This window comes from Oncorhynchus mykiss, chromosome 7 (assembly GCF_057628025.1).
Source record: "Oncorhynchus mykiss isolate SJ-2025 chromosome 7, ASM5762802v1, whole genome shotgun sequence".
NCBI lineage: Eukaryota > Metazoa > Chordata > Actinopteri > Salmoniformes > Salmonidae > Oncorhynchus > Oncorhynchus mykiss.
Window position 1 is genome coordinate 15286497 of NC_143028.1, and position 26629 is coordinate 15313125.

The 26629-nt window shown below is 42.6% G+C and overlaps 1 protein-coding gene across 6 annotated transcripts in view; it reads right to left on the reverse strand.

The window, feature by feature from the left end:
- The window catches only part of LOC110527459 (nck-associated protein 5), a 176654-nt gene that overhangs the window by 38531 nt on the left and 111494 nt on the right, over positions 1–26629 (reverse strand). For all 6 annotated transcript variants that reach the window (XR_016497109.1, XR_016497110.1, XR_016497111.1 and 3 more), the window contains 5 exons: positions 21664–21754; positions 14444–14611; positions 9690–9758; positions 7346–7384; positions 6966–7085 (listed from right to left, as the gene is read on the reverse strand). Coding sequence is in view for 3 of the 6 variants with exons in the window: in XM_036982868.2 (XP_036838763.2) it covers positions 6966–7085; positions 7346–7384; positions 9690–9758; positions 14444–14611; positions 21664–21754 (487 nt within the window). In the remaining 3 variants the exon portion in view is untranslated. The remainder of the gene's footprint in view (positions 1–6965; positions 7086–7345; positions 7385–9689; positions 9759–14443; positions 14612–21663; positions 21755–26629) is intronic.

Sequence of the window (26629 nt, forward strand, 5' to 3'; positions counted from 1 at the left end):
TCAGACTACCCAGAAGGCTCCTTGAGTATAAAGCTACTCCTCTACTAAATCACAGAGGACACATGTTTATTAAACAATAGTTTCACACTTCGTAAACTCCCTGCGACACAGCTGTGTCATTCAGGAAGCCCTGATCTCAAACTCCTTGCCCAAGGCCAAACCATAGTATCACAATATCCATTATTTCATACAAACATCCATGTTACCACCTGTTTAAGTGTGAGGTTCCGATGCGAGATTTTGACATTCTAGAGTTTGTATGTGCTGTCTACCGTTACACTGAGTATCAGGGACAGAGCTACAGTAAGGAGGTGACCTTCCGAAAATAGCCTTTGGAATGAAGACACCGGCTCACTTCTGATCCGACAAAGAAACAGAGAGACAGACAATAAGTCGAAAAGCTTGTAATAAAATCAGTCTCAGTGCTAGTGATCAACACACCGGCCGAGCCCTGGGGTCCTGGAGGCTTCGAGCTAACAAGCCTTCCTGCAAACGCAGTGTGAAAGCCATAGAGATATAAATACAATGCAATAGTGTATCTATCTATGGTGCAAACCATATTCCTGGAAGCCATGTTCATTTTACTTGGGGTGACAGCCCCTTGTAACCAGTTTTCTTTTTAATCTCCAAGAAAAAAAATTCTTCATGATGAGAGGGATAACAATCCTAGTCCTTTGCCCTGGGCATTGACAATGGCCACTTGAGCATTGTGTTCAAAACATCCATGGACTACTGTCAGAGGATCAATAGTCACAATCTCACTGAAAGCAACTAACCAAAACCACCTATACCTATACTGCCCTACCAAGCAAAAAGGCAGTAACTGCTCATAGCGTGGAACTGAGAAAAATTGCTTTTATCTACCTTGGTTTCACAGTAACTTTATACAGTTACCGCTAACATCACCCCTATTTTCTCCAAAACCCAACAGAGGCAGAATACTTGTCCACATGTATTTAATGTAGCAAAAATGCCATTAACTCATTTTCGACCAAATGAGCTGTTACTGCCTTTTTGCTTGGTAGGGCAGTACAGACCAGGTATCTCCAGGTCTACTTCCTTATAAGGCTCAATCTGTTATATAACATTTGTGATGACTGCTGCACTAGTGTAATACACGTCATGCAATGTGAAGTGAGGCTTCAGTAGTAGAACGCCAGCTAATACATGTATCTTCAACATATGCTGTCCCTTAGGCTAAAGAAACACTTCCAAGGACATACGAGCACATTCGTTTTGGTTGACTTGACATCGAGTCTCAACGCATCGCATTCGTATCGATCAAGTTTGAAAAGCTGCAAAGGCTTGCTTGTGTGTGAGCCACCCTCTGCAAAACACAGAGAATGGATAGAAATAGTTCCACGTTAATTGTAGATGCATTTATCTGTGCAAATTAGAGCAAATTGGAACTAGTTTAAAGGGAACATGAATGTAAACTGGAGATCTGAATTAAATCACATTTAGATGATCCCTTTATCTCCCGAGAGTGCCAAATTAATCCTCCCTCTTGTTTTTCTTTCCGTAATCTCAGCCCCATTTAGACTGAGTTTAAAGGGGACTCTATCCTGCAGACCATCTAAACGATGAAGGGCTATAATGGCAACATTCCAATGGATTAAATCATATTGATTTCCAATGGGTTTTTGTAAAAGTAATTGGTTTGTATTTTGATGTGCACGTGTTTGTGTGGGTTGGTTCTTCTAACCTTGCGGGGATCTAAAATCCCATTAAGTTCCCACAAGGATAGTAAAACGAGGAAAGTTCTCCCTCGTGGGTACATTACCCACGTCCCAATGAGGACAAAGGTTATTTTAAGCTTAGGTTTAGCGTTAGGGTTACAATTAGCGTAAGGGTTAAGGGAAAATAGGATTCTGAATGGAAATACATTTTATGTCCCCATGAGGTTTGAAGAATAAAAACTGTGTTTGTGTGTGAAATTTCAATTGAGTTGAAATTGCTAGACCCATCGTGCAGTGCTGTATATCTGCAGCAACTGGAGAAAACATTGTTTAAATTGTTTCAATTAATATACTCAATTTTGACAGTATATATTTTATTCTCAGAAATGGTGACCATGTAATGCTCTCATTACATCTCGTCTTGTTCTCTAGTACTGTACAGCATATTGTGTGCTAGCAGGGACCTGGAGAGACATGGCATCAATACTCTTTCACAGCAGATAGGCTAGTTTGACTATTTTATGGAAATGATGAACCTTGGGGTCATCTCGGTGGAATGCTCCGTAATTTTATAACTTGGCCCAAGTCAATTTGGTCCAGAGTGGTTGTGATCGATGGGGATGTGGAAAAGGATTTGACGCAGTGTGCTCTCTTGTTCTTCGTTGTGAGTTAACTTTTGAAATATAGAAATAATGATAAGAGTTGTTTCAACTGGATTCAATGGGAATGAAGTACAGCACATAAACGGCATGTTGAGCCTCTAATCAATTTGATTTAATCATTATTTTGCACAGTTCATGCACATTTGATGCTGAATAGTTTTAAATTAGTTTGTTAGCCATAATCAAATGTTTATATAAAATATATTCCTGTTTATTGCTTACACATTTAGGCAAAGACTTAATATTGAGAATTAAAGGTAAGTGACAGTAATTAAATGAAAAAAAGGTCTTAAAACACATTCTGCTTATTTGTAGTTGAATTTGAATATCATATTCATGTCATGTACATAACTGTGAATTAACGGAGGCAAAATATACCTACTACAGCTTGTTCTAAACCAAGTATTTTCTTTAATACCGCTTAACTTGCCATTATGACCTAAAGTTGACATGTGGATGAGAATTCTTCCCCTGTAGCTGACTCAGTCCAGGTTGTCCTTTACAGTGGACTTAACATGCCAGATGGCGTCTCTCTCACCATAAAGCCAGTAATAGAAATGTAGTCTTCTCTGAAGCCATATCGCTCCTCTCCAGGGTATAGGCTGTCCATACAGGGGGATGGGAGTGGCTGAGTGTCAGGAGAAGAGAAGGGGGGCTGATGTTATCGTAGGGGTGCAGGATTACACCTCCTCAGCACAGTCATCAATGATTCAGTCAATAGTGTCACAAGGTCTCCGATGGGGAAGGGTGGGGAGAGGGGGGGGGGGGGGGACGACGACATGGGGGCGGACAGCTCCCCCATCTCTGTGTCTCTTAGGGCTAACCTCACTGTACCTGACCGGGTGGAAGTGTGTTCTAGCCAAGGACGGAGGCGCACTGAGGGAGCTCACCTTCTCTGTTACAACCTATTTCCTTAACTACGTTTAATTCTGCACTCACGGCTTGGTCTTCCCTTAGTCAGAGGATACAGGTAACGTATAGCAGGGAATTGGCTAAGCTAAGACAAAACATGGCTCTCGTACTCCACTGAGAAATGAACCAGAATAGGAATACTGTGCAGGCAGTCCAGTTAACAAAACTCCAGCAAAGGCAACCCTTTGAGGGGAACCATAGTGCAAAAGCCCATCAAAATTCAGAAGGCAAAAATGACTGAATGGTACTGTGTAGCTACTAGGTCCTGCCGGAGGGGCCTGGGAAGTTTCCACGGCAACCAGGACCTACTTTTACGGATAATTGACAATTCAATTACCACTCGCCTGTCACTTTTGATAAGGCTGTATAAGTGGAAGGAGGGAATTATTATTCGCTACTTACACACCTTACTAAGCACCTGGCCGAACTGCAGCAAACAGAGCTTTGCAGCGTGTGAAATGCCACATTACATGAGGCGGCAGCAGGTCAAGCATATTCCCAGTATTCCTAATCACAATCTCAATAGAGAGCAGTGATTCGTTATCAGGGAAATTCAAGATGGCCCCAGGGGCCAACAACACATTTAATTACCGACTCCCAGAACAGTAGAAATGAAATGCCAATGCGGGTGATAAAAAACGGCCAAACACCTGCCACCCTCTGACTGAAAGGAAATATTAATATGTCAAGCTCTACTGTCACTAATTACTATTTGATGGTAGGTTATGGTATAAAGGTAATTCATGCAAACCACTAACTTGCCTAGTGAAATAAAAGGTGAAATAAAAATCTAAATAAACATGAATAAAAACAGAAGGTTACCTGCAGCCATTTTAGAGGGCAAAATATTAGGCTACTTCAAGAGAAATGATCCACAATAACTAGCAGGGGAACTGATTTCAAACCCATGTTTTAATTGACTCAATCAATCAATCAATCAATCATATACTCTTTCAGCACTTGTATTACAAAGTCATCGTTGTCACAGCCACCTTTATAGAGCAACTAATCCCAGGAATAGAAACAAGGTTTACAACCTGAAACATATCGACAAAACCACAACCATGAAAGAATCATGAGCTTTTCAATAAAATGACTGACCGTTTGAGGAAACCATGTAAAAATACAAAAGAGCATCCTATAACGTATGATTTAGCTATCGTTGTTGTTTAAAATGCGCTGGCAGACACCGGTTGGACATAAAGTTGGACATAAATCTTTAAAATCTCTCCGCCTCCTTCACAATAAAATCTCACTTTCTCACCGCTGGGAAAAAAAATGTCTTGCTACAAATCCTCATTCCCGACATACTCCCTTGTGAAAAGCCAGGGTATATGTCCCAAATGGTACCCTATTTTCTACATAGTGCACTTCTTTTGACCGTTCTGGTAAAAAGCAGTGCACTATATAGGGAATAGGATGCCATTTGGGGCAGGGACAGAGGTTCCTGCTACACAAGCAAATAGATTTACGGTATATTGCTCTCGTCAATGTCTTGTTGATCACGTTGTATACTGAACACAAATGCTCTACTGAACAGACTGAATATGCAAACATTTACTCTTGTAGGATATAACCAGAACATACATATTGGTTTATTAAATCAAAATATTATGAAATAGTTACAAATAGATAATAAACAATTACACATTTCACTTTAACCCTGCCCTGGTTTAGTTGGGACAAAAATAGTGCATCCACAGCTTCGCTCAATCTGTTGAGACGATTGGACCCTTCACTGGACAATGTGAACTGTGACTTTCAATTATCCATATGTCCATATCAGTTGCTAGCAGAGGGCGACTGACAGAGGGCATACTCTCTCCTGAACTTGGGGTAGATAAAGGATTGTGGTCAGCTCGCTTTGCAATTTTCATTTATAATCCTTTCGAATTTTGTCAACACCTGAACAAGCCGTGATGGTCTATTGATCGAAACATTGCTTAAACGAGATCCATTAAAATGGTTTGTGGACTATTCAACAATACCAGTGTGCTGGAGGCTGATTTTGTCAACAATTTAAAAAATAAAAAAAAGTTGTTCTTCAACTTTTTTTCTTTGTTTCTGTACCTGGATGTGTTGACTTGCATAGTATCTGCACTCAGCTCTCCCCTGAGCTCCTCTCGTCCATCCTTTCTGAGCCACATGTTCTCATTAAGACCAGTAGGCGTCTCATTATTCGTCTGTAGGCCCTCTGTACCCCCATCCCCCTGAGCTCCCTCTCACACCTCACATCTCCCTGCTTTACCCTGTGGCAGTCTGAGAGCCTCCACCCACCACTCTGAGAGGAGGTAAGGTAACGAGAGCTGGACGGCCATAGCTGCAAATCAGATTAAGGAAAATCCATGCGGCCATTTTATAGCAGACATGGTTGTCAATATATCTCTCTCTGTCTCTCTCTGCAGTGACTGGAGTAAATGATTTCTGAGTTACAGTAAGTGTGCATTCCTACCCACGGCAGACTACATACACACGCGCGCGCACACACACACACATACCATCCCCTCTCTCTAGCATCTATGTCTGTGTTACGTGCCAAAGGGTCTGGTGCGCTAGAGGTAATTTGGTTGAGAGGTTTACCGTCCCCCGAGAGAACCCAGGATGGATGACGCGAGTCTCGGTACTTTCTCAAATGATCTTATCTGAGCCCCGTAGCTCCGTGGAGGCTGGATGGTTCATGAGCACATAGTTTTTTAGCAATGATGATATCACAGACCCTGGACTCAGGATCACATCGCCATCACAAAAAGATGGATGATCTAATATCGCTGCTCTTCAGAAGTTTGAAGTGAGAAAATATGCTACTGGAACAGTCGTCCTTACACCCACACTGTTGTCTTCAACAATATTGAATACAAGAAACTAATAGCAGTGAAATGCTATTTTAACTACATCAGTCAGGCACCCCTGAGTAATGGTCAATAGTTGCTCTGTGAGGTTCTATTGTGGTTCTGGGACAATGAGGTGATATTGTGGTTCTGGGGTAATGAAGTTCTATTGTGGTTCTGGGGTAATGAAGTTCTATTGTGGTTCTGGGACAATGAGGTTCTACAGTGGTTCCGGGACAATGAGGTTCTATAGTGGTTCTGGGACAATGATGTTCTATAGTGGTCCTGGGACAATGAGGTTCTATAGTAGTTCCGGGACAATGAGGTTCTATAGTGGTTCCTGGACAATGAGGTTATATAGTGGTTCCTGGACAATGAGGTTCTATAGTGGTTCCTGGACAATGAGGTTCTATAGTGGTTCTGGGACAATGAGGTTCTATAGTGGTTCCGGGACAATGAGGTTCTATAGTGGTTCTGGGACAATGAGGTTCTATAGTGGTTCCTGGACATTGAGGTTCTATAGTGGCTCCGGGACAATGAGGTTCTACAGTGGTTCTGGGACAATGAGTTTCTATAGTGGTTCCGGGACAATGAGGTTCTATAGTGGTTCTGGGACAATGAGGTTCTACAGTGCTTCCGGCACAATGAGGTTCTATAGTGGTTCCGGGACAATGAGGTTCTATAGTGGTTACGGGACAATGAGGTTCTATAGAGGTTCCGGGATATCGAGGTTCTATAGTGGTTCCGGGACAATGAGGTTTTATAGTGGTTCTGGGACAATGAGGTTCTATAGTGGTTCTGGGACAATGAGGTTTTATAGTGGTTCTGGGACAATGAGGTTCTACAGTAGTTCTGGGACTAGATGAGTGGACAGGTCCCCCTACCTGCAGGAGCAGGTCTGATGCGGGTCGGACTCGCTGCTGGAAGAGGACACTCATGGTCCGGTTTTGTTGCTCCAGGTCAAACACTCTGGTCCGCAACTTCAGACACTCCTCCCTTAGATCCTGCATGGGGAAAAACAACAGAGAGTTATTACAGACAGAGGTGTGAACCTTCAGTGATGTGTGACTGTCCTAATATGGACACCATAAAAGGTGATTAGTTAACACGAGATAATGAGGTGTCTAAAAAAATAAAAGTGAATGGTAAGATTAAGTTTTGAGCTACTGTATTGCATACATGTCTAACAACATCATTGGATCTAATAATAGTATAATTCTGAGACATTTTGATAACACAGTTGCTATGGAAACCAGACTCCTACCTTTTGGGTGAGTAGTGCCTGCACAACTTGATTGGCAACCTAAAACAGAGTGAAAAAAAGAAACAAGATTTATCCAAACTTTTTATGCAAGCTGTTTAGTGACTGACCATAATATGGTGGCTGTAATGGGTGAGAAAAAATGAGTGTGAAAGAAAGAAAGAAAATGTCTCCAGTTGACCCACGACCTCAACTCTAAACTGCCCCTGCCCTGTGCATGCCGACGCTGCACTCTCTCACTTCCCCTATTCCTCCAACGACATTTAATACACAAGTTCCACCGACCGCCTATCAAAATGATTACAGGCTTTAGTGAACACGACGTCCCAATACATTACAGCATTGTCCCCCCGTATGCCTTTCCTTGGAGGAGTGTGTTGATTCCTAAGGGGCCCAATCATCATAAATCTGACGCAGGGTGGCAGAGAAGGCCAGTAGCGGCCCGGCGAAGCAGAACAGATTGGAGCCAGACGCACTGCATGTCTTCATGATGTTTAATTGTCTTCTGTTGATCCTGTATTGACAGCAGTGTCAGGGCTGATATAGTGGCTTGGAGAGTAGGGGGTTGTGTCCTGAATGGCACCCTATCCCTTATATACTGCACTACTTGACCCTATGGGCCCTGGTCAAAAGGAGCACACTACATAGGAAATAGGGTGTCATTTGCGACACAGCGGTCAGTCGGAGAGAAGAAGTGGCGGGGTAAAGTACTGTTGTGCCTGGGCTTTGGCCGCAGAACGCCTCACACCCCTACCACTCTTTCGAGTTTAGACCGCAAAGCCCCATCGACTCCGACTCTGATTACAGCCCATTGATTACTCGTTAATTCACTGTAAGCACGCACTGGCTTTTTTCGCAGAGGTGTCCTCTCTCCCTCTATTGAATAAGGGGAGATGGAGTAAATATGACAAAGTGATGGAGCCCTGTGGGGAGGGATACAGAGCTGCTCCTGTAAAACTGAAGGGCACTAACTCAAAGAATATTTAATGATCTTCAAGTTAGAATCTAAATGACAACAACTGATAAATAAAACAACTCATAAAGGTTTTATAGAGCATTCATAGTTCAAGTCATACTACATGAAGTACGGCATAACAGTCCCTTACATCTGATGCATTGCCAAATGTGGCATAACTCACATTTACTAAGTGGGAAAAAATACATATATATATATAAAAAAAAATATCATTTTAAAAACTAACGTGAGTGGCCAGCATAAATAGCATACCAAACAGCCACCACTCTGCTTATGTAGAGATAATAATCCTTTAATAATCTGTTTATTTAAAAAATGTATCACTACTAAACAAGCCCAGAGTTCTCTACAGTTTCCAAACGCCCTGAGCCCATCGGCAGAGTTGTTAGAGCTGTGGAGATTTCTCGCATCACAACATGCTCATTAGTGAGCTAACTCCCCATCTTGAGCGACTACAGAAGGCAACACAACACCAGACCAGACAACAGAGCAGCACAGCCCTGGCTTTTTGAGGTCACGGAAGTGGAAAAGGCATTTGGTCTGGGCTCACCCCAGGCATTAGCCTCCAAGGCTCCAGCACGGTGTGGAGTTTCATGCAATATGCTTGGAGCATTGCAATGCAATTGTTGGACTGTTAAAAACACAGCTAAAGTATTGTTAAATCTCCTTTTATCCTACTCTCTCTCTTTCCCCCCTCTTTCTTTCTCCTTTTCTTTCTTTCATTCTCTCGCTTTCTCTGTCCCACCATCAATCTACGTTTCCCTCCTCCCCACCCCCACTCCCTCTGGCACCAGAGCCCAGATCTCAGGTCATATGAGCCCCAGTAGCTGGCACCACAGTGTATTAGTCCAGTCTGTCCCTTCTGGCACCCGCGGGCCTTCAGCCTTCCCTCAGGGTGACTCAGCGTGCGGTCCTAGCCAACAAGCTCATTAATTGCTGTCATCCTGCTCCCTCAGGCCACCATTTACCCAGCTTCTCCCACAACACAGTTTGCCTTCGGAACGCCAAGTACCTCTTCCTCCATAATCACATTTCCTTCTGGAGAGGAATTACTTTGGAATTGCATTCATGGAATTTGAGAGCATGAAAATTGTAAATTGAGAAAAATCTCAAAAGAAAGTCAGTAAAGGTAGAGAAGGATACTGGAAAATAGTGCAGTATTTGTAACATGTTTGATCAGTAAGATCTTAAAGAAAGTCGCTAAAGGTAAATAGGAAAGTATACAACTCATAATAAGTCACGGAATAGGACAGAACAGGGAAGAAATAACACTCGTTCCTGAGATGTAGGCTATCATTAGTGTGGTGAAAAATAGATTTGCCTCACTGAGGTTGAGGGCTGAGTGAATAGAGTGAGGCGTGGACTACTCACCTCATCCAGACAGTGCTCATACTGCTCCCTCTGGCTCTCATTCTCCTTGGCCAATACTGAGTTTTCCTCCTGTACAGCAAAATGAAACACACTTAGTGATAACTGAAATCCACTGAGAGCTTGTCGTTAAAAGCAAGTTTGTATGCATCAGATTGGTTTATGAGTCATTTACCAAACAGTAATGAAGGAAGAGTTAAAGTAATTAAAGTAGTATATAAAGAAATACCAGGCGGTGCCTGCTAGTCAATTTAAAACAATCACAGGTGGTTATAGAACAACCAACATATAATTATCTACCCTGATTGACATACACTGAACAAAAATGTAAACGCAAAATGCAACAAATTTTGCAGTCCACATAAGGCAATCAGTTTATTGAAAAACATTCATTAGGCACTAATCTATGGATTTCACGTGACTGGGAATACAGATATGCATCTGTTGGTCACAGATACCTTTAAAAAAAAAGTAGGGGCGTGGATAAGAAAACCAGTCGGTACTGTATCTGCTGTGACCACCATTTTCCTCTTGACGAGCGATAAAGCTCCTTCGCATAGAGTTGATCAGGCTGTTGATTATGGCCTGTTGAATGTTGTCCCACTCCTCTTCAATGGCTGTGCGAAGTTGCTAGATATTGGCGGTAACTGGAACACGCTGTCGTACACGTTGATCCAGAGCATCCCAAACATGCCCAAACATGCTCAACGGGTGACATGTCTGTTGAGTATGCAGGCCATGGAAGAACTGGGACATTTTCAGTTGTACAGATCCTTGCAACATGGGGCCGTGCATTATCATGCTGAAACAGGAGGTGAAGGCGGCGGATGAATGGCACAACAATGGGCCACAGGATCTCGTCACGGTTGCTCTGTGCATTCAAAGTGCCATCGATCAAATGCAATTGTGCTCGTTGTCCGTAGATTATGCCTGACCACACCATAACCCCACCGCCACCATGGGGCACTCTGTTCACAACATTGACATCAGCAAACCGCTCGCCCACACAACGCCATACATGTGGTCTGCAGATGTAAGGCCGATTGGACAGCTCTGGTGGACATTCCTGCAGTCAGCATGCCAATTGCACGCTCCCTCAAATCTTGAGACTTCTATGGCATTGTGTTGTGTGACAAAACTGCACATTTTAGAGTGGCCTTTTATTGTCCCAAGCACAAGGTGCACGTGTGCAATGATAATGCTGTTTAATCAGCTTCTTGATGTGCCACACCTGTCAGGTGGATGGATTATCTTGGCAAAGGAGAAATGCTCACTAACAGGCATGTAAACTAATTTGTGCATTTTAGAGAAATAACCTTTTTGTGCGTATAGAAAATATCTGGGATATTTTATTGCAGCTCATGAAACATGAGACCAACACTTTACATGTTGAATTTATATTTTTGTTCAGTGTAGATGTGAAATGATACTGAACATGTGGCCAATGAAAATATTGCCAAAGGCATTTGTAGTCTCTCCAATCTGTTTTCATATGAAAAACTATTGATGAAACAAATCAAATGTGCTTTGTAGTGCAAGACTACACTGCCAGAGAACAAGATAAAAACAAGAGAGGATTCTCCGGAGGTGGAAAAGGTCAGGTGTCAACCATAAGACCGGGGCCAACTAATAAAAACCTGCAGAAGTATCTCACAGTGAAAGGTCAAGGGGATTGAAGTTATGATCCTGAACTTTAAAAGGTACAAGTAAGAAGTTAGGTAGAATGGGCTAGAAGGGGCTAATGTGAATATGTCCTTGTTTTAGGGTGGGAGGAGGGGGGGGGGATATTGCTTCACCTTTTAAGGGAGAGGGGCTATTGATCTCCTCTGTTTCTAGTTTGTCAAATGGTCCGGGCAGGCCATATTAGAAGCTGTCAACATTCGGTCCGGCTAGCTCACCTCACTCGCCACGTGCCCTTTAGTACAAACAGCCTTCGATTAAAACCCAGGCTAAATAATTGCACCTAACATATTCCCCTGCCTTAATTGAAATGGCACGGAGCTATAACAAATGAGCAACTTTGAGACGTACATGAAAAGCCCTTTACCCCCCAAAAATTCACTTGCACTATTACGTATTAATATTAGTAAAGTAAAAGCTCCTAGTGAAGGTGAACAATTACCCAAAGGTTGCATATAAGCATGTTTTCTGATGTTCTTATCGTATTCTTTGTGTTGGTAGTAACTGGTCGAATCATAATTTCTCTGTAGAACAAGCGGTCGGAGAGAAAGAGGAAGTGACGTGCTGTATTGACAATATCGTTGATTTGGGAAGTGATGTGGGAAAATACGTCTACTTCCGTCAAACTGAGCCTCTCATCACAAATGCACCCACGACGACTGCTGAACCTTTTCTGCTTGCATTAAAAGCATTTCAGATACTTTCATTGTCGTGCTCTTTGGCCATCTCGCATTGCAGAACGTCCCGGAGAATGTCTAACATTGCAGACAATCTAACAATACAAATATTATTTGAGCCTGGGAGGGGGGAAAAAAAAGAGTAGACTAGTTGAAAAACAATATTTTGTACAGCCGCGGTGCATAGTCAATATTACTGTGAATGAATGCAGTGCTCGGCTGCGATGCGTTATCAACAAATGCTAAACTAAATAAATGTCCCATGTCAGAAAAAACATTGGGGATGATTGATTGATTGATTGATTGATTGATTGATTGATTGATTGATTGGGGATGAAAAGAGCAACTAAATCACGTAATAAACATGTATTCATATTAGCACATCCTGTCAATGTATTGCTCCTACAGCTGCTGTAATTAAAGCATACAACTGCTATTGCCATAGATTTTGAAACATATCAATTATGCATGCCATTATAAATGGCTTTGTATAGAATAGAATACATGCATGATCATCCATGATTAGAGTTCCCATGATTAGAGAAGTATTTTTTTCTAGAATCATGGATGTATTTTTCTTGTAAACTTCAATGGAAGGTAACTAGCTAGAGAACAGAGTTGTAGACAGCAGGAGTTTTTGCTTCTGGCTCACAGTAGGTTTGAATTGGGGTGAGGAGGGCGGAGAAGGGAGGAGGGATTGTATGGACAGGGCTAGAGCTGGCTGCACCACAGTCAGTTCTCACTCGGCCCGTAATTGAACAGGAGTTAGAGCCAGCCCTGCACTGAGACCAGAGTGCCAGCTGTCCTTCTGTGACGCCTGTACACCAGGCCTCCTTTCCCTGGCACCCGGCTGCCAACTGTGCCAACCAAGCTGCATGGGCACAACGCTGGGCAATGGGCATGCACACTTGCTCAAACTGCAGACAGTCACCCAAGACCCAGTCACTTGCCTGCTCTGTCTTCCCATGGAGTCTCTACAACACTTACTTGTGTGGAAAGCTAGAAGCATTGAGAGTTGAGCTGGAATGGATGAGTTAGGTACAGGTATATAATTTGCAGCGGTAACTTGTATTCCATCCTATGTCCGCTCAAGATTAATCCCAACTCATTTTGTCCTTCCACCGATTGTCTAATCAGTCAACGATACTACTTCCATTAGCGTTTTTTTGGGGGGGTGGGGTTGGGGCATAAAAAAATATATAAATTAGAGTAGCAGCGTTAACTGATCATTCAAGCATCTGTGAAAAGAATCCATGTTTTTTCCCCTCCCAAATTTTTCTCAAAAGGATTCAATCTAAGTAAGCACCATTTATAAAGGCATAGCATGCCCACCGTGGTAATGAACGATATCAGTTGGGCTGGGCTGGTGGGGGGGAAATAGAAATGGGCGCCCTTACTTAGTGTCATCACCGTTTACACATAACAAAAGGCCAGTGATGTATTGCCTCGCTGTTGTTTTAGCCGGTTCTCTTCTGGAGGAGCATCCATCACGGATGCAGCGGGACGGAAGGAAAAGGCAGATACATTTAGAATGTAGCTTTTTGGGGTAATACGGGTCGCTTCCTCTGACAAATCACGAGACAGGCCAGCCATTATTTTTCTTTGACTGCAGGGAAGATAACTTATACAGTGATAGAGGAGCCATAAAGCAACAAGCAATTACACTGCATTTTGTTGTAATTAGCCTTAACTGCAATTTCTGTCTGCGTGGAGTTAGTGTCACCGTTAATAATGTCTGTAGAATGTGCCGGTTTCTTGGGTACTTTATTATCTCTGGCAGCGTTTTCTCATGTCTGAGCTGTCCATAGTGGCTTAGGAGAAGACCTGGGTTCAAGTAGCATTATTCCTTTTTTTTAATACTTTCTCTACACTTGATTGAGCTTGGTTGAGCTTGTTTCGCTGCAATGGGACCAATGGAGTAGTCCCAAAAGCGCAAAACCAAACCTTTCCCATCGGGCACTCCGGTAGGGGCTCTATAGCGTAATTAGGTGGGTCTCTGAGATTAATTCGATTAAGTCTTAAAGACTTAGCCCCTTCAATTGCTGAGGAGATCTGAAAGCCTGGTGTGTCAGTTTAGTGGGTATACTGTATGGTCGGAAACAATCAGAATCAGAAGGATTACTCAAAATGGATTTCTGACTCAACTGTTGCTAATGCTAAGAACAGAACACACAGTGGAACAGCGCTATGGAAGTGAACAAAGACAGTTGTAAAGGCCCCAAGTCCCGAAACCTGAGCCCTCCGTGGAGCGCTTTGCTCTTCAAACAGCAGAGCACACAATACTTTGATAAGGCCGTTATGCTCCAGACTGCAAACATAAGAAGGAGAGCTTGGTCGCAGAGGGAGAAGCGGACGAGGGAGGAGAAGAGAAGAGAGGCGGAGCCATGTTTTGAACTGTACCTCTAGGGTGCGCAGACGCTCCAGAAGGAGCTTTGTTTGGTCCTGAAACTCTTCCGCTCGGCTGATGTCTGCCAGCAAAGGGTCTCCAGAAGATGGCTGTGGGCCGCTACCGCTGCTGTTCTGCTCCAGGCTGTCACGCGTCTTCTGCACCTCCTCCGAGAGCTTATCCTGATAGACAGACGAGAGGAGAGAGAGACAGTGAGAGAGAGAGAGCAAAAGAGAAATAGAGAGAAAGGCAGAGAGAGAGAGAGAGAGAGAGAGAAAGAAAGAAAGAAAGAAAGAAAGAAAGAAAGAAAGAAAGAAAGAAAGAAAGAAAGACAAAGGCGGGAGAAGGAGAGAAAAAGAAACAGAGGAGAGAGAGAGGGAAAGAGGGGGGGAAAAAAACAATTCAACACCCAAAACATCCCCTAATCCTTAATCACGTTTCACTTGTATTTCCAAAGAGTGGCAGTGACCTTGAGACCTCTCCATCTTGTCCGCCGATAGAGGACCCCACACCCCTCTTTCTCCCCCCCTTCACACCCTGCCTCAGTCTCCAGCTGTGACACTGATGCACAGAGGCGGAAATTAAAAGCGAACACAATAAAATGATGGGGTCCATGATATCCCCAGGCCCGCTGGGCATGGCTCACCAAGACAGTCACAGACGAGACAGCATCCTGACATTGACTAGCTAATTAGGTACTGTACATTCAACACAGGATATAGAGTACTGCTAAAGGAGGATATGGCAAGTGTCGCCTGTCAATTATTCTAAGTATTTTCACACTAACCCAGAAGTCAAGGAGGGATTTTCTTCCCCTCTGATGTTACTATTCAAATAAATGATATCATGCTACGTTGGTCTTAAATCAGTACACCACGTTGTTTTGTATGTGATATTGAGACATATGAAAACCATAGCATAGCCTGTTGTTAAATCGAATATACTGTATTTACAACAAACACCATTTTCCTTACAATTCCATACAAAAACCCCTACCAGTGGGGATTTATGATGGATTTCCTGCATCCAAAACAAAGTGATGTGCCGATAATATGGAACGCTTAATCCTCACTGGACTAAACCTGGCATTTATCATTATGCATTGAATGTTCTTTATAAAAAAAAACACACACACACTGCTCCTGGGGTGATATAGTTGCCATGAATCCTAAATGTAGGTACATTTCAATAGGAGAGATTGGGACACCTTTAAATACTCAACATGCAAGGCTTAGTCTGATCGAGGAGGTCACCGCCCTTTCATTTGCAACATCCATTTCACAAACGCTCTTATCTTCATCCTATTCCAAATCTGATCAAGGACCAGGAGAGGGATGAAACTACAATTGAGCTGGGAGTTAGATGTCGTGAAAACCTCACCACATGCCTATAGCCAGCCAATGAGCTTTGCAATGCAAGTAAATGGACTCCCCCCCCCCCCCCCCCCCCCTTAAAATCACCTTAAAATCTCACCAGAGCCTTTTGTTGTTATCGCCTGATGTACACCTGTGCACCTTTGTTCAATGTTTCATTCAATCCTTCTCTTCCCTCCTTGACAGTTAATTGTCAAGTCTGACGATTGGCTTTCACGGTAGCGCGGCGGACGCAGAGAGCCATGGCTGGAGACATTGATAGATGAGGTTGAGTCCTTGCTAGCGCCGCCATATCCAAATGCATCCAAATCAAGTCGTCCCTCCCTCCTGAACATGAATTGGAAATGCTGTCCTTGGCAACCACTAGCATTATGTTTTGCTTTGAACTTTTAAAGGACTATTCCAATCTTGACTAAAACATGACACTCTGTGGTAGTAAAAAAAACAAGCATTTCTTATTGTACAAGTTCAGGCCGTTCCTGCCTGTTTGAGTGAGTATTATTTCGTTTGGTGCATAATGAATATGACCCATATCTCTCCCCCAGTAATGGTACCATTAATTGAGAGCTTGTTCTTATTACCACAGCCCTGTTATGTCTGATTGCTTGCTGAGCATCTGGTCACAGTAGGTACAGTCATCTCGGTAACCTAACATATGTCTCTCTCCACATGTGTATGTTTGCTGCATCCATTCAAACAAGCTCGAGCGAAATCGATCCCCCACACTGGCACACGTTAGAGCGAAATCGATCCCCCACACTGGCACACGTTGACAGATTCTAATTCCATGTTTAATTAATCCACTCAGGTTGATTCATTCTGGGGCTACTATTATTCTGTATAATACCCATCATTTGAATAATCACAGGGTATCTGACAATGTGGAAATATGGTCCACCGCTGAGAGAGAGAGACTTTTGCGATAAAAGACACCCTATTCCTGTTATGCCTAGTGCTATGTACTCTATGGGCCCTGGTCAAAAATGGTGCTCTGTGTAAGGAATAGGGGATTCAGCCATAGGGTTATACTCCCTACGTTCACCCACAATAAATCTAGCTAATGCATGTATTAGGCTTAATGAAATGTATACCGCCATACCTCCATTTCCCATTATGACGCACATTTTTTACACTTCCTGCCTGTTTTTTTTTACACTTTACCATTTATGATCGGTTTCTAAAGGCATAGCATGCCCGCCATACTAATGGATGGCTTTATCTTTTATAACCACGTAGCTAGTCATCACTGGGAGTCCAGAAGTCCGAAGAACGTTTTGCATTTGAGAGATACGTACAATGCACTTACAGTGCCTTGCGAAAGTATTCGGCCCCCTTGAACTTTGCGACCTTTTGCCACATTTCAGGCTTCAAACATATAGATATAAAACTGTATTTTTTTGTGAAGAATCAACAACAAGTGGGACACAATCATGAAGTGGAACGACATTTATTGGATATTTCAAACTTTTTTAACAAATCAAAAACTGAAAAATTGGGCGTGCAAAATTATTCAGCCCCCTTAAGTTAATACTTTGTAGCGCCACCTTTTGCTGCGATTACGGCTGTAAGTCGCTTGGGGTATGTCTCTATCAGTTTTGCACATCGAGAGACTGACATTTTTTCCCATTCCTCCTTGCAAAACAGCTCGAGCTCAGTGAGGTTGGATGGAGAGCATTTGTGAACAGCAGTTTTCAGTTCTTTCCACAGATTCTCGATTGGATTCAGGTCTGGACTTTGACTTGGCCATTCTAACACCTGGATATGTTTATTTTTGAACCATTCCATTGTAGATTTTGCTTTATGTTTTGGATCATTGTCTTGTTGGAAGACAAATCTCCGTCCCAGTCTCAGGTCTTTTGCAGACTCCATCAGGTTTTCTTCCAGAATGGTCCTGTATTTGGCTCCATCCATCTTCCCATCAATTTTAACCATCTTCCCTGTCCCTGCTGAAGAAAAGCAGGCCCAAACCATGATGCTGCCACCACCATGTTTGACAGTGGGGATGGTGTGTTCAGCTGTGTTGCTTTTACGCCAAACATAACATTTTGCATTGTTGCCAAAAAGTTCAGTTTTGGTTTCATCTGACCAGAGCACCTTCTTCCACATGTTTGGTGTGTCTCCCAGGTGGCTTGTGGCAAACTTTAAATGACACTTTTTATGGATATCTTTAAGAAATGGCTTTCTTCTTGCCACTCTTCCATAAAGGCCAGATTTGTGCAATATACGACTGATTGTTGTCCTATGGACAGAGTCTCCCACCTCAGCTGTAGATCTCTGCAGTTCATCCAGAGTGATCATGGGCCTCTTGGCTGCATCTCTGATCAGTCTTCTCCTTGTATGAGCTGAAAGTTTAGAGGGACGGCCAGGTCTTGGTAGATTTGCAGTGGTCTGATACTCCTTCCATTTCAATCTTATCGCTTGCACAGTGCTCCTTGGGATGTTTAAAGCTTGGGAAATCTTTTTGTATCCAAATCCGGCTTTAAACTTCTTCACAACAGTATCTCGGACCTGCCTGGTGTGTTCCTTGTTCTTCATGATGCTCTCTGCGCTTTTAACGGACCTCTGAGACTATCACAGTGCAGGTGCATTTATACGGAGACTTGATTACACACAGGTGGATTGTATTTATCATCATTAGTCATTTAGGTCAACATTGGATCATTCAGAGATCCTCACTGAACTTCTGTAGAGTTTGCTGCACTGAAAGTAAAGGGGCTGAATAATTTTGCACGCCCAATTTTTCAGTTTTTGATTTGTTAAAAAAGTTTGAAATATCCAATAAATGTCGTTCCACTTCATGATTGTGTCCCACTTGTTGTTGATTCTTCACAAAAAAATACAGTTTTATATCTTTATGTTTGAAGCCTGAAATGTGGCAAAAGGTCGCAAAGTTCAAGGGGGCCGAATACTTTCGCAAGGCACTGTAGGTGAATTCGCTTACTTATTGTTAACGCATTTGGAAATGAAAAAGTGGAAGCTAAAATACATTTCAAATGTGGCATAAATCATACTAGTACAAGACATGACCTCCATGAACTGTAATGGTATGACCTTTATCAACCTCCCCTAACAGTAACACAACCGAACTGCTTCTAGCTCGCACAGTTCCACTTTTTTTCCTACGATGCTGTTTGAAAGGTCACTTGGGCATAATTAAATGAGCGTAATTTCACATGGATAATTAAAGGACCTTCTGTGTCAATAGTTCTGTGAGATACCTTGAGTATCTAAGGAACAACACAAACAAAAGTCCACACAAGAATATACCGTAGCTTTTTCTTTGCAACTCTGCTTAGAAGGCCAGCATCCCGGAGTGCATTGCATTGCAGTGCATTGTACGTATCTCTCAAACGCCTCTTCACTGTTTCTCAAACTAGTCACACTAATGTACTGTACTTGTCCTCTTGCACACCGGGGTCTCCCACTCCTCTTTCTATTCTGGTTTGCGCTGTTCTGTAGAGGGAGTAGTACACAGCATTGTACAAGATCTTCAGTTTCTTGGCAATTTCTCGCATGAAATAGCCTTCATTTGTCAGAACAAGAATAGACTGACGAGTTTCAGGAGAAACTTGTAATCGAGCCTGTAATCGGACCCACAAATGCTCATGCTCCAGATACTCAACTAGTCTAAAGAAGGCCAGTTTAGTTGGCACAGTTTTCAGCTGTACCAACATAATTGCAAAAAGGTTTTCTAATGATCAATTAGTCTTTTAAAATGATAAACTTGGATTAGCTAACACAACGTGCCATTGGAACACAGAAGTAATGGTTGCTGATAATGGGCCTCTGTACGCCTACGTAGATCTTCCATTAAAAAATCTTCCATTTCCAGCTACAATAGTCGTTTACAACATTAACAATGTCTACAGTGTATTTCTGATCACTTTTATGTTATTTTAATGGACAGAAAATGTGTGTTTCTTTCAAAAACAAGGACCTTTCTAAGTGAACCCAAACTTTTGAACGGTAGTGTATATTAAACACACAGTTGAAGTCGGAAGTTTACATACACCTTAGCCAAATACATTTAAACTTTGTTTTTCACAATTCCTGACATTTAATCCTAGTAAGAATTCCCTATTTTAGGTCAGTCAGAATCACCACTTTATTTAAAGAATGTGAAATGTCAGAATAATAGTAGAGAGAATCATTTATTTCAGCTTTTATTTATTTCATCACATTCCCAGTGGGTCAGAAGTTTACATACACTCAATTAGTATTTGGTAGCATTGCCTTTAAATTGTTTAACTTGGGTTAAACATTTCGGTAGACTTCCACAAGCTTCCCACAATAAGTTGGGTGAATTTTGGCCCATTCCTCCTGACAGAGCTGGTGTAACTGTGTCAGGTTTGTAGGCCTCCTTGCTCGCACACGCTTTTTCAGTTCTGTCCACAAATTTTCTATAGGATTGAGGTCAGGGCTTTCTGATGGCCACTCCAATACCTTGACTGTATTGTCCTTAAGCTATTTTGCCACACCTTTGGAAGTATGCTTGGGTCATTGTCCATTTGGAAGACCCATCTGGACCAAGCTTTAACTTCCTGACTGATGTCTTGAGATGTTGCTTCAATGTATCCACATCATTTTACTCCCTCATGATGCCATCTATTTTGTGAAGTGTACCAGTCCCTCCTTCAGCAAAGCACCACCACAACATGACGCTGACACCCCCATGCTTCATGGTTGGGATGGTGTTCTTTGGCTTGCAAGCCTCCCCCTTTTTCCTCCAAACACAAGGATGGTCATTATGGCCAAACAGTTCTATTTTTATTTCATCAGACCAGAGGACATTTCTCCAAAAAGTATGATCATTGTCCCCATGTGCAGTTGCAAACCGTAGTATGGCTTTTTTATGTCAGTTTTGGAGCAGTGGCTTCTTCCTTGCTGAGCGGCCTTTCAGGTTATGTTGATATTGGACTAGTTTTACTGTGGATATAGATACTTTTGTACCTGTTTCCTCCAGCATCTTCACAAGGTCCTTTGCTGTTGATCTGGGATTGATTTGCACTTTTCACACTAAAGTACATTAATCTCTAGGAGACAGAACGCATCTTCTTCCTGAGCGGTATGACGGCCGCGTGGTCCCATGGTGTTTATACTTGCATACTTATGTTTGTACAGATGAACGTGGTACCTTCAGGTGTTTGGAAAATGTTCCCAATGATGAACCAGACTTGTGGAGGTCTACAATGTTTTTTTTCTGAGGTCTTGGCTGATTTCTTTTGATTTTCCCATGATGTCAATCAAAGAGGCACTGGGTTTGGAGGTAGGCCTTGAAATACATCCACAAGTACACCTCCAATTGACTCAAATGATGTAAATTAGCCTATCAGAAGTTTCTAAAGCCATGACATCATTTCCTGGAATTTTCCAAGCTGTTTAAAGACACAGTCAACTTAGTGTATGTAAACTTCTGACCCACTGGAATTGTGAGACAGTGAATTATAAGTGAAATAATCTGTCGGTAAACAATGTTAGGAAAAATGACTTGTGTCATGCATGCAAGTAGATGTCCTAACCGACATGCCAAACTATAGTTTGTTTACAATACATTTGTGGAGTGGTTGAAAAACAAGTTTTAATGACTCCAACCTAAGTATATGTAAACTTCTGACTTCAACTGTACATGTGGGGGAATGGTAAAGATTCAGACAATTACATTGATGGAAGCCACAATATATCTGCATATAAATAATAGTAAGGCCACTCCTAATTGATGGTGAATAACAACAACTTATCCTAATGCATGGTCTATGTGTTACCAAACAAAGTATTTCTCCTACACAAGCCTCTACGGTTTGGTTTATAAAGAGCAGGAAGGAGAGCCCATGTTGGAGGAGTGCTAAGCAGTGCTGTGTTACCTTGTAGGCCTTCATGATGTCCACAGTGTCCACGGCTGTTTGCTCCAGCACCCCCTGGTTCTGCAGCAGCGTCCGCACTGTCTCTTCCATCCTGCACATGCACACACACACACACACACACAAACAGAGGGGGAAGAAGAAGGGGGAGATTGGTTTAGGGCCAGCGACACAAGAGGGGACGGGTGGGTTTTGGATCATACCCCAGTCCCTTTCCATTACAGTACGTGGTACACCACACGATGTGGTGCTGATTGGGTACATATGGCGCTAGGGAGGTTCACAAGTGCATCCACTGAAGCAGAGTGTTGACTGACTGCCTCTGCCTCAGTGCCTCTATGGGACTTGCGATACGGTTGTGCCTCAATTTTTGTGCCAAATAGTGATTTATCTCAATGCAAACCAGAGACTTTTACCCCACAGCCTACATCAATATGCTACTCCTCACCCCTGATTCCTATATGAATCCCTACAATGGCGTTACCTCTTGTTCTACATTCTCCCCTGGCCTATTCCAGGTATAAAAAAAACACATCCAGTGAGAGTTGACCCTTTAGGGAAATTGTCTAGGATAGGGCTCCCTCCATTGACCTGGCTGTAAATAGGCCTACAAGTCAGAGTACAAAGAGATGGCGCGATGTAACCACTGTGACATTTCAGGAGACGAATACCATTGTGGAGCAGGGAGAGAAGGCCAGACTTTGATAAACGAAGACGAATTCCAAATTATCACAGCCGACACAGCCAGCGACATGTGCCAGCGACACGTGCCAGCGACATACAGTATCAATGGATACAGCCAGGGACAAAGCCATGGCCTTAGCCAGGGGACATAACCATCGATTGACAGATGGGTGAGTCATTTGCAATTTTAAATGAAATGTTGAAATGCCATTTCTAAGATAGTAGGCAAAGAGACAGCAAAACAACAGATACCTTGATGTTGCAGTAAACAGCATTTAGGCAACCTACTTGTCTCTCACTGAATTCCCTGTCAGTGTCAGTCACCTTTAAGTGGTGACACTTCTGATCATCCATTCAACAGTGACAGTTGACACTGTTAATTGTTCAGGCTTAACACACTCTGGGGAAGACAACCCAGCCACGTTTGTTTTGTTTGTTGTTTGTTCTTACATCTGAGCTCAGTGAGATTTTGCCCGTTTTCCCATTGCGGTTTTCACAGTTGAACTGTTGCACGAAGGCAAAGCCATGGCTTTAGTGTAGGCAGGGCTGTGCTCTGCCATCGGTAGCGGCCACACCATCTGGCAGACTGAGTTGGAAGCAGGAGAAAAGCTGGCTATAAATCAGGCCTAGCTAGCTGACTGACTGTCTGACTGATTGACAGGCTGAGTGAGTGGTCAGGTCTATGGCAGATTGCTGTAGCCCACCGCTTAGGACACTGTCCTTAATCGCTGTGGTCAGGGATAGGGGGTGTGGGACTGGGACATTGTAGTCAGGTCAAGGACTTTGTGACTGAATGACATGCTAGATTAGTATGGTATTGGAAGTAACTAACATGGTGTAACTGACTCAGAGTTTATTGACTTAACATTAGTTGGGAAACAAATATGGCTGAGCTGAAATACACTGGGATTCAGTCATCCTCTTCACAAACATACCGGTGTGTCTACAGTATGACCAGGGTCATGATTTATTTACTGGTCAGATCATGTCGTAAAGAATAACTCCTGATCCTTACTTTGATTCACTAGATGAATAGGAGAGCAAAGGCATTATTTACCCAATATTTACATTGATACCATATTATAAATGTTATAAAAAAATATTTTTGAAATCCTGCTTTATCAAAACAACTTTATTTCACTATTTCATTCCCTCAAGATCTTTTCTTCCCTCAAAAAACACATTCAAATCAAATTCTCCACATTCTCCGCCACATTACCAGACAGACAGAACATCACTGTGTAGAGAGGCAGTGGTCTGACCCCGGTGACCTCCACATGGCTAAATGACAGGATGATGGGGGCCTTTGATGTTCCTCTCCTCTGGCTGGCCTGTGTTGTGGATGAGGACTAGGGGCTCTAGGCTGGAGGTCTGGTGGCTGCGGCTAGCCAGGACTTGAAAGGGTCTCTGTGTGTTTTTTAATAGGGGCTGATTCAGGGCAGATCATGAGAGCACATGGTGTGCCTCAAAGTCCCAACCAGCAATGCTGGACAAGCCCAGGCTCAATCTCAAATATACAGCCTGGCCAAGAAAGATGGGCAGAAACAGTCCCCTCAGTACATACGCACTTACACACACGCACACAAAGACTTCCAGTGCCGATTGAGGGGAATGACTTCAACATGTGGTGGATTCCCCAGACTGTTTGAAGTCACAGGGTCCTGTATGTGCACCATATAAGCAGAGAGAGAGAGCAGAGGGGGATAAAGGGACCATGGATATGAATGGAAGCCACTGTAGAGTGGTACCAAAGTCTGACTTCATAATACATGCTGAGTTACAAGGTGCCTGACTCCATACTGTGTGTCACGCCCTGGCCATAGAGAGGCTTTTATTCTCTATTTTGGTTAGGCCAGGGTCTGACTAGGGTGGGCATTCTAGTTTCTTTATTTCTATGTTTTCTATTTCTTTGTGTTTGGCCGGGTGTGGTTCTCAATCAGAGGCAGCTGTCTATCGTTGTCTCTGATTGAGAACCATACTTAGGTAGCCCTTTTCCCACCTGTCTTTGTGGGAAGTTGACTTTGTTTAGGGCACATAGCCTTTAGCTTCACGGTTTATTTTGTAGTGTTTATTGTTTTGTTCGGCGTCATTTGTATTAATAAAAGAACTCAGCACCTTGGTCCTCTTCCTTCAACAGCCGTGACACTGTGACTGTCAAAATGCTATTCTATGAATAAGGAATGTCCAGGACTAGCTGTAATGCTCTGCTGAATAGCTTTTCTAATAGTTTGTTAAATAGTTAACCTGTAGCTACCCTGAATATCTGCATACTGTATCTGTTGACTCATCACATACACTGCTGCTACTGTTTACTATATGTCACTTTATCCCTATCTATAACAAGGCACCTTTCCCAGGGACATGAAACAAGCTAAAGTTATACCTCTGTATAAGGAGATAAAGTCTGACCCTGGGAATTATAGGCTTGTATCTAACATCAAAGATCCTGGAGATAAATGTACATGAGCAAATGTATGAATATGTTTTAACAAACAGGGTCTAATGTATGATTTTCAGTCAGGTTTTAGAAAAACATACTCCACTGATTCATGTCTACTTTACTTGACTGACTTCATCAGGAAATAGATTGATGAGGTAAATCTGTGTGGAATGGTACTGCTTGACCTACAGAAGGCCTTTGATACAGTTAATCACTGTCTCCTAATCTCCAAACTGGAGGTGCTGGGGTTAAGCAGTATCCCTCTAGGCTGGGTAAAGTCCTATTTATCAGGAAGGGAGCAAGCAGTAGAGGTTAATGGTTCACTGTCTCAGTTAAAACCAATGAGTTGTGGCGTTCCGCAGGGGAGCGTGCTTGGGCCTCTGCTGTTTTTATTGTATGTTAACGATATGAAAGATGCTTGTTCTTGCTGTCTTTTTCTTTATGCGGATGACTCTACACTTCTGGTGTCTCACAAAAGTAAAACTATGTTGGAGAGCATACTTAGCACAGAGCTTACTAACATTAGCAAATGGCTTGGAGATAATAAGCTATCTCTGCACTTTGATCCAGACCTAAATTGTGTAGGTCATCTGAAATCAGAGTGGAGTTAGGGGGTGAGGTGCTGACTACTAAAACCTCTGTTAGCTACTGGGATGTATCCTTGATGGAAGCTTGGAACGTGTGAGCATGGCCAATAAGGTGCTAGGGAAGGTTAATGCCAGCACTTAATCCCAGGACATTTTTGGCTAGAAAGTCCAAGCTGCTTGATAAGGACTCCATGAAAGTGCTAGCTACTGCCCTCATTCAATGCCATTTTGACTATGCTAGTACTTCCTGGTTTGGCGGCTTATCTAAACTTATGAAGGGGAAGCTCCAGATAGCCCATAATAAGCTGATCAGGGTAGTATTGAAGGTGAGTCCACATACTCACATAGGCAGGAGCTGCTTTCAGGAACTAAACTGGCTGCCTGTTGAGGCTAGTGTGTCCCAGATTCAACTAGGTTTGGTTTACAGGAGTATTTATGGTTCAGGAGTAATGCTGGGAAAGGTACTTTCTTGTATACTGGAGCCTCAGAATGGAATGAGTTCCCTCTGCCCATAAAAACAACGTCCTCTCTGGGCAGCTTTAAAAATAAAGTAAAAATATGTTTGATGTCTTCTGTGCCCATTTGAATAACCCCTATGATGTAACTGGAATGATGAGATAGATGTTCTTCTTCTCTGTTTTTGATGAGATAGATGTTCTTCTTCTATGTTTTTGTTTTATTATTTCACTGCCATACTGTGTTTGATCTTGTCCAGCCATCTTGTCTCAAGAGGACCACAATGGAAATAAGTCCCAGACTTTATTGTGTGTTATCCTCCATGATTTTATTAATGTGCATGTATGGCTTTTAAGTTTTATGTGTACAATTTGATTTGATTTAATGCTATGACATGTCGTAATGCTATGACAGTTCATAAAGCTATGACAAGTTGTAATGCTATGACAAGTCGTAATGCTATGATAAGTACCGTAATGCTATGAAAAGTTGGTATTCTATGACATGTCGCAACGCTATGACAAGTCGTAATGCTGCCACATTGGCATTCAAAAGCTACATATGAGAGGAAAGCCAAACAAATCTTTCTCGGGTGTTTTTTCAGCTACTAACCTACAATTTACATATGACACATCTCATCCCTCATCACCATACATGACTCAAGTAGATTAATGCAGCTACACACACAGTGACCTGAACATAAAATGTAGTTCTATTGTCTCTGTAAACTTGAAAAGGTGAGTTCAAGTTTAGCTCCCATTCATTGTAACCACATTTCTCCCTCCGATTCATCTGGGGGGAG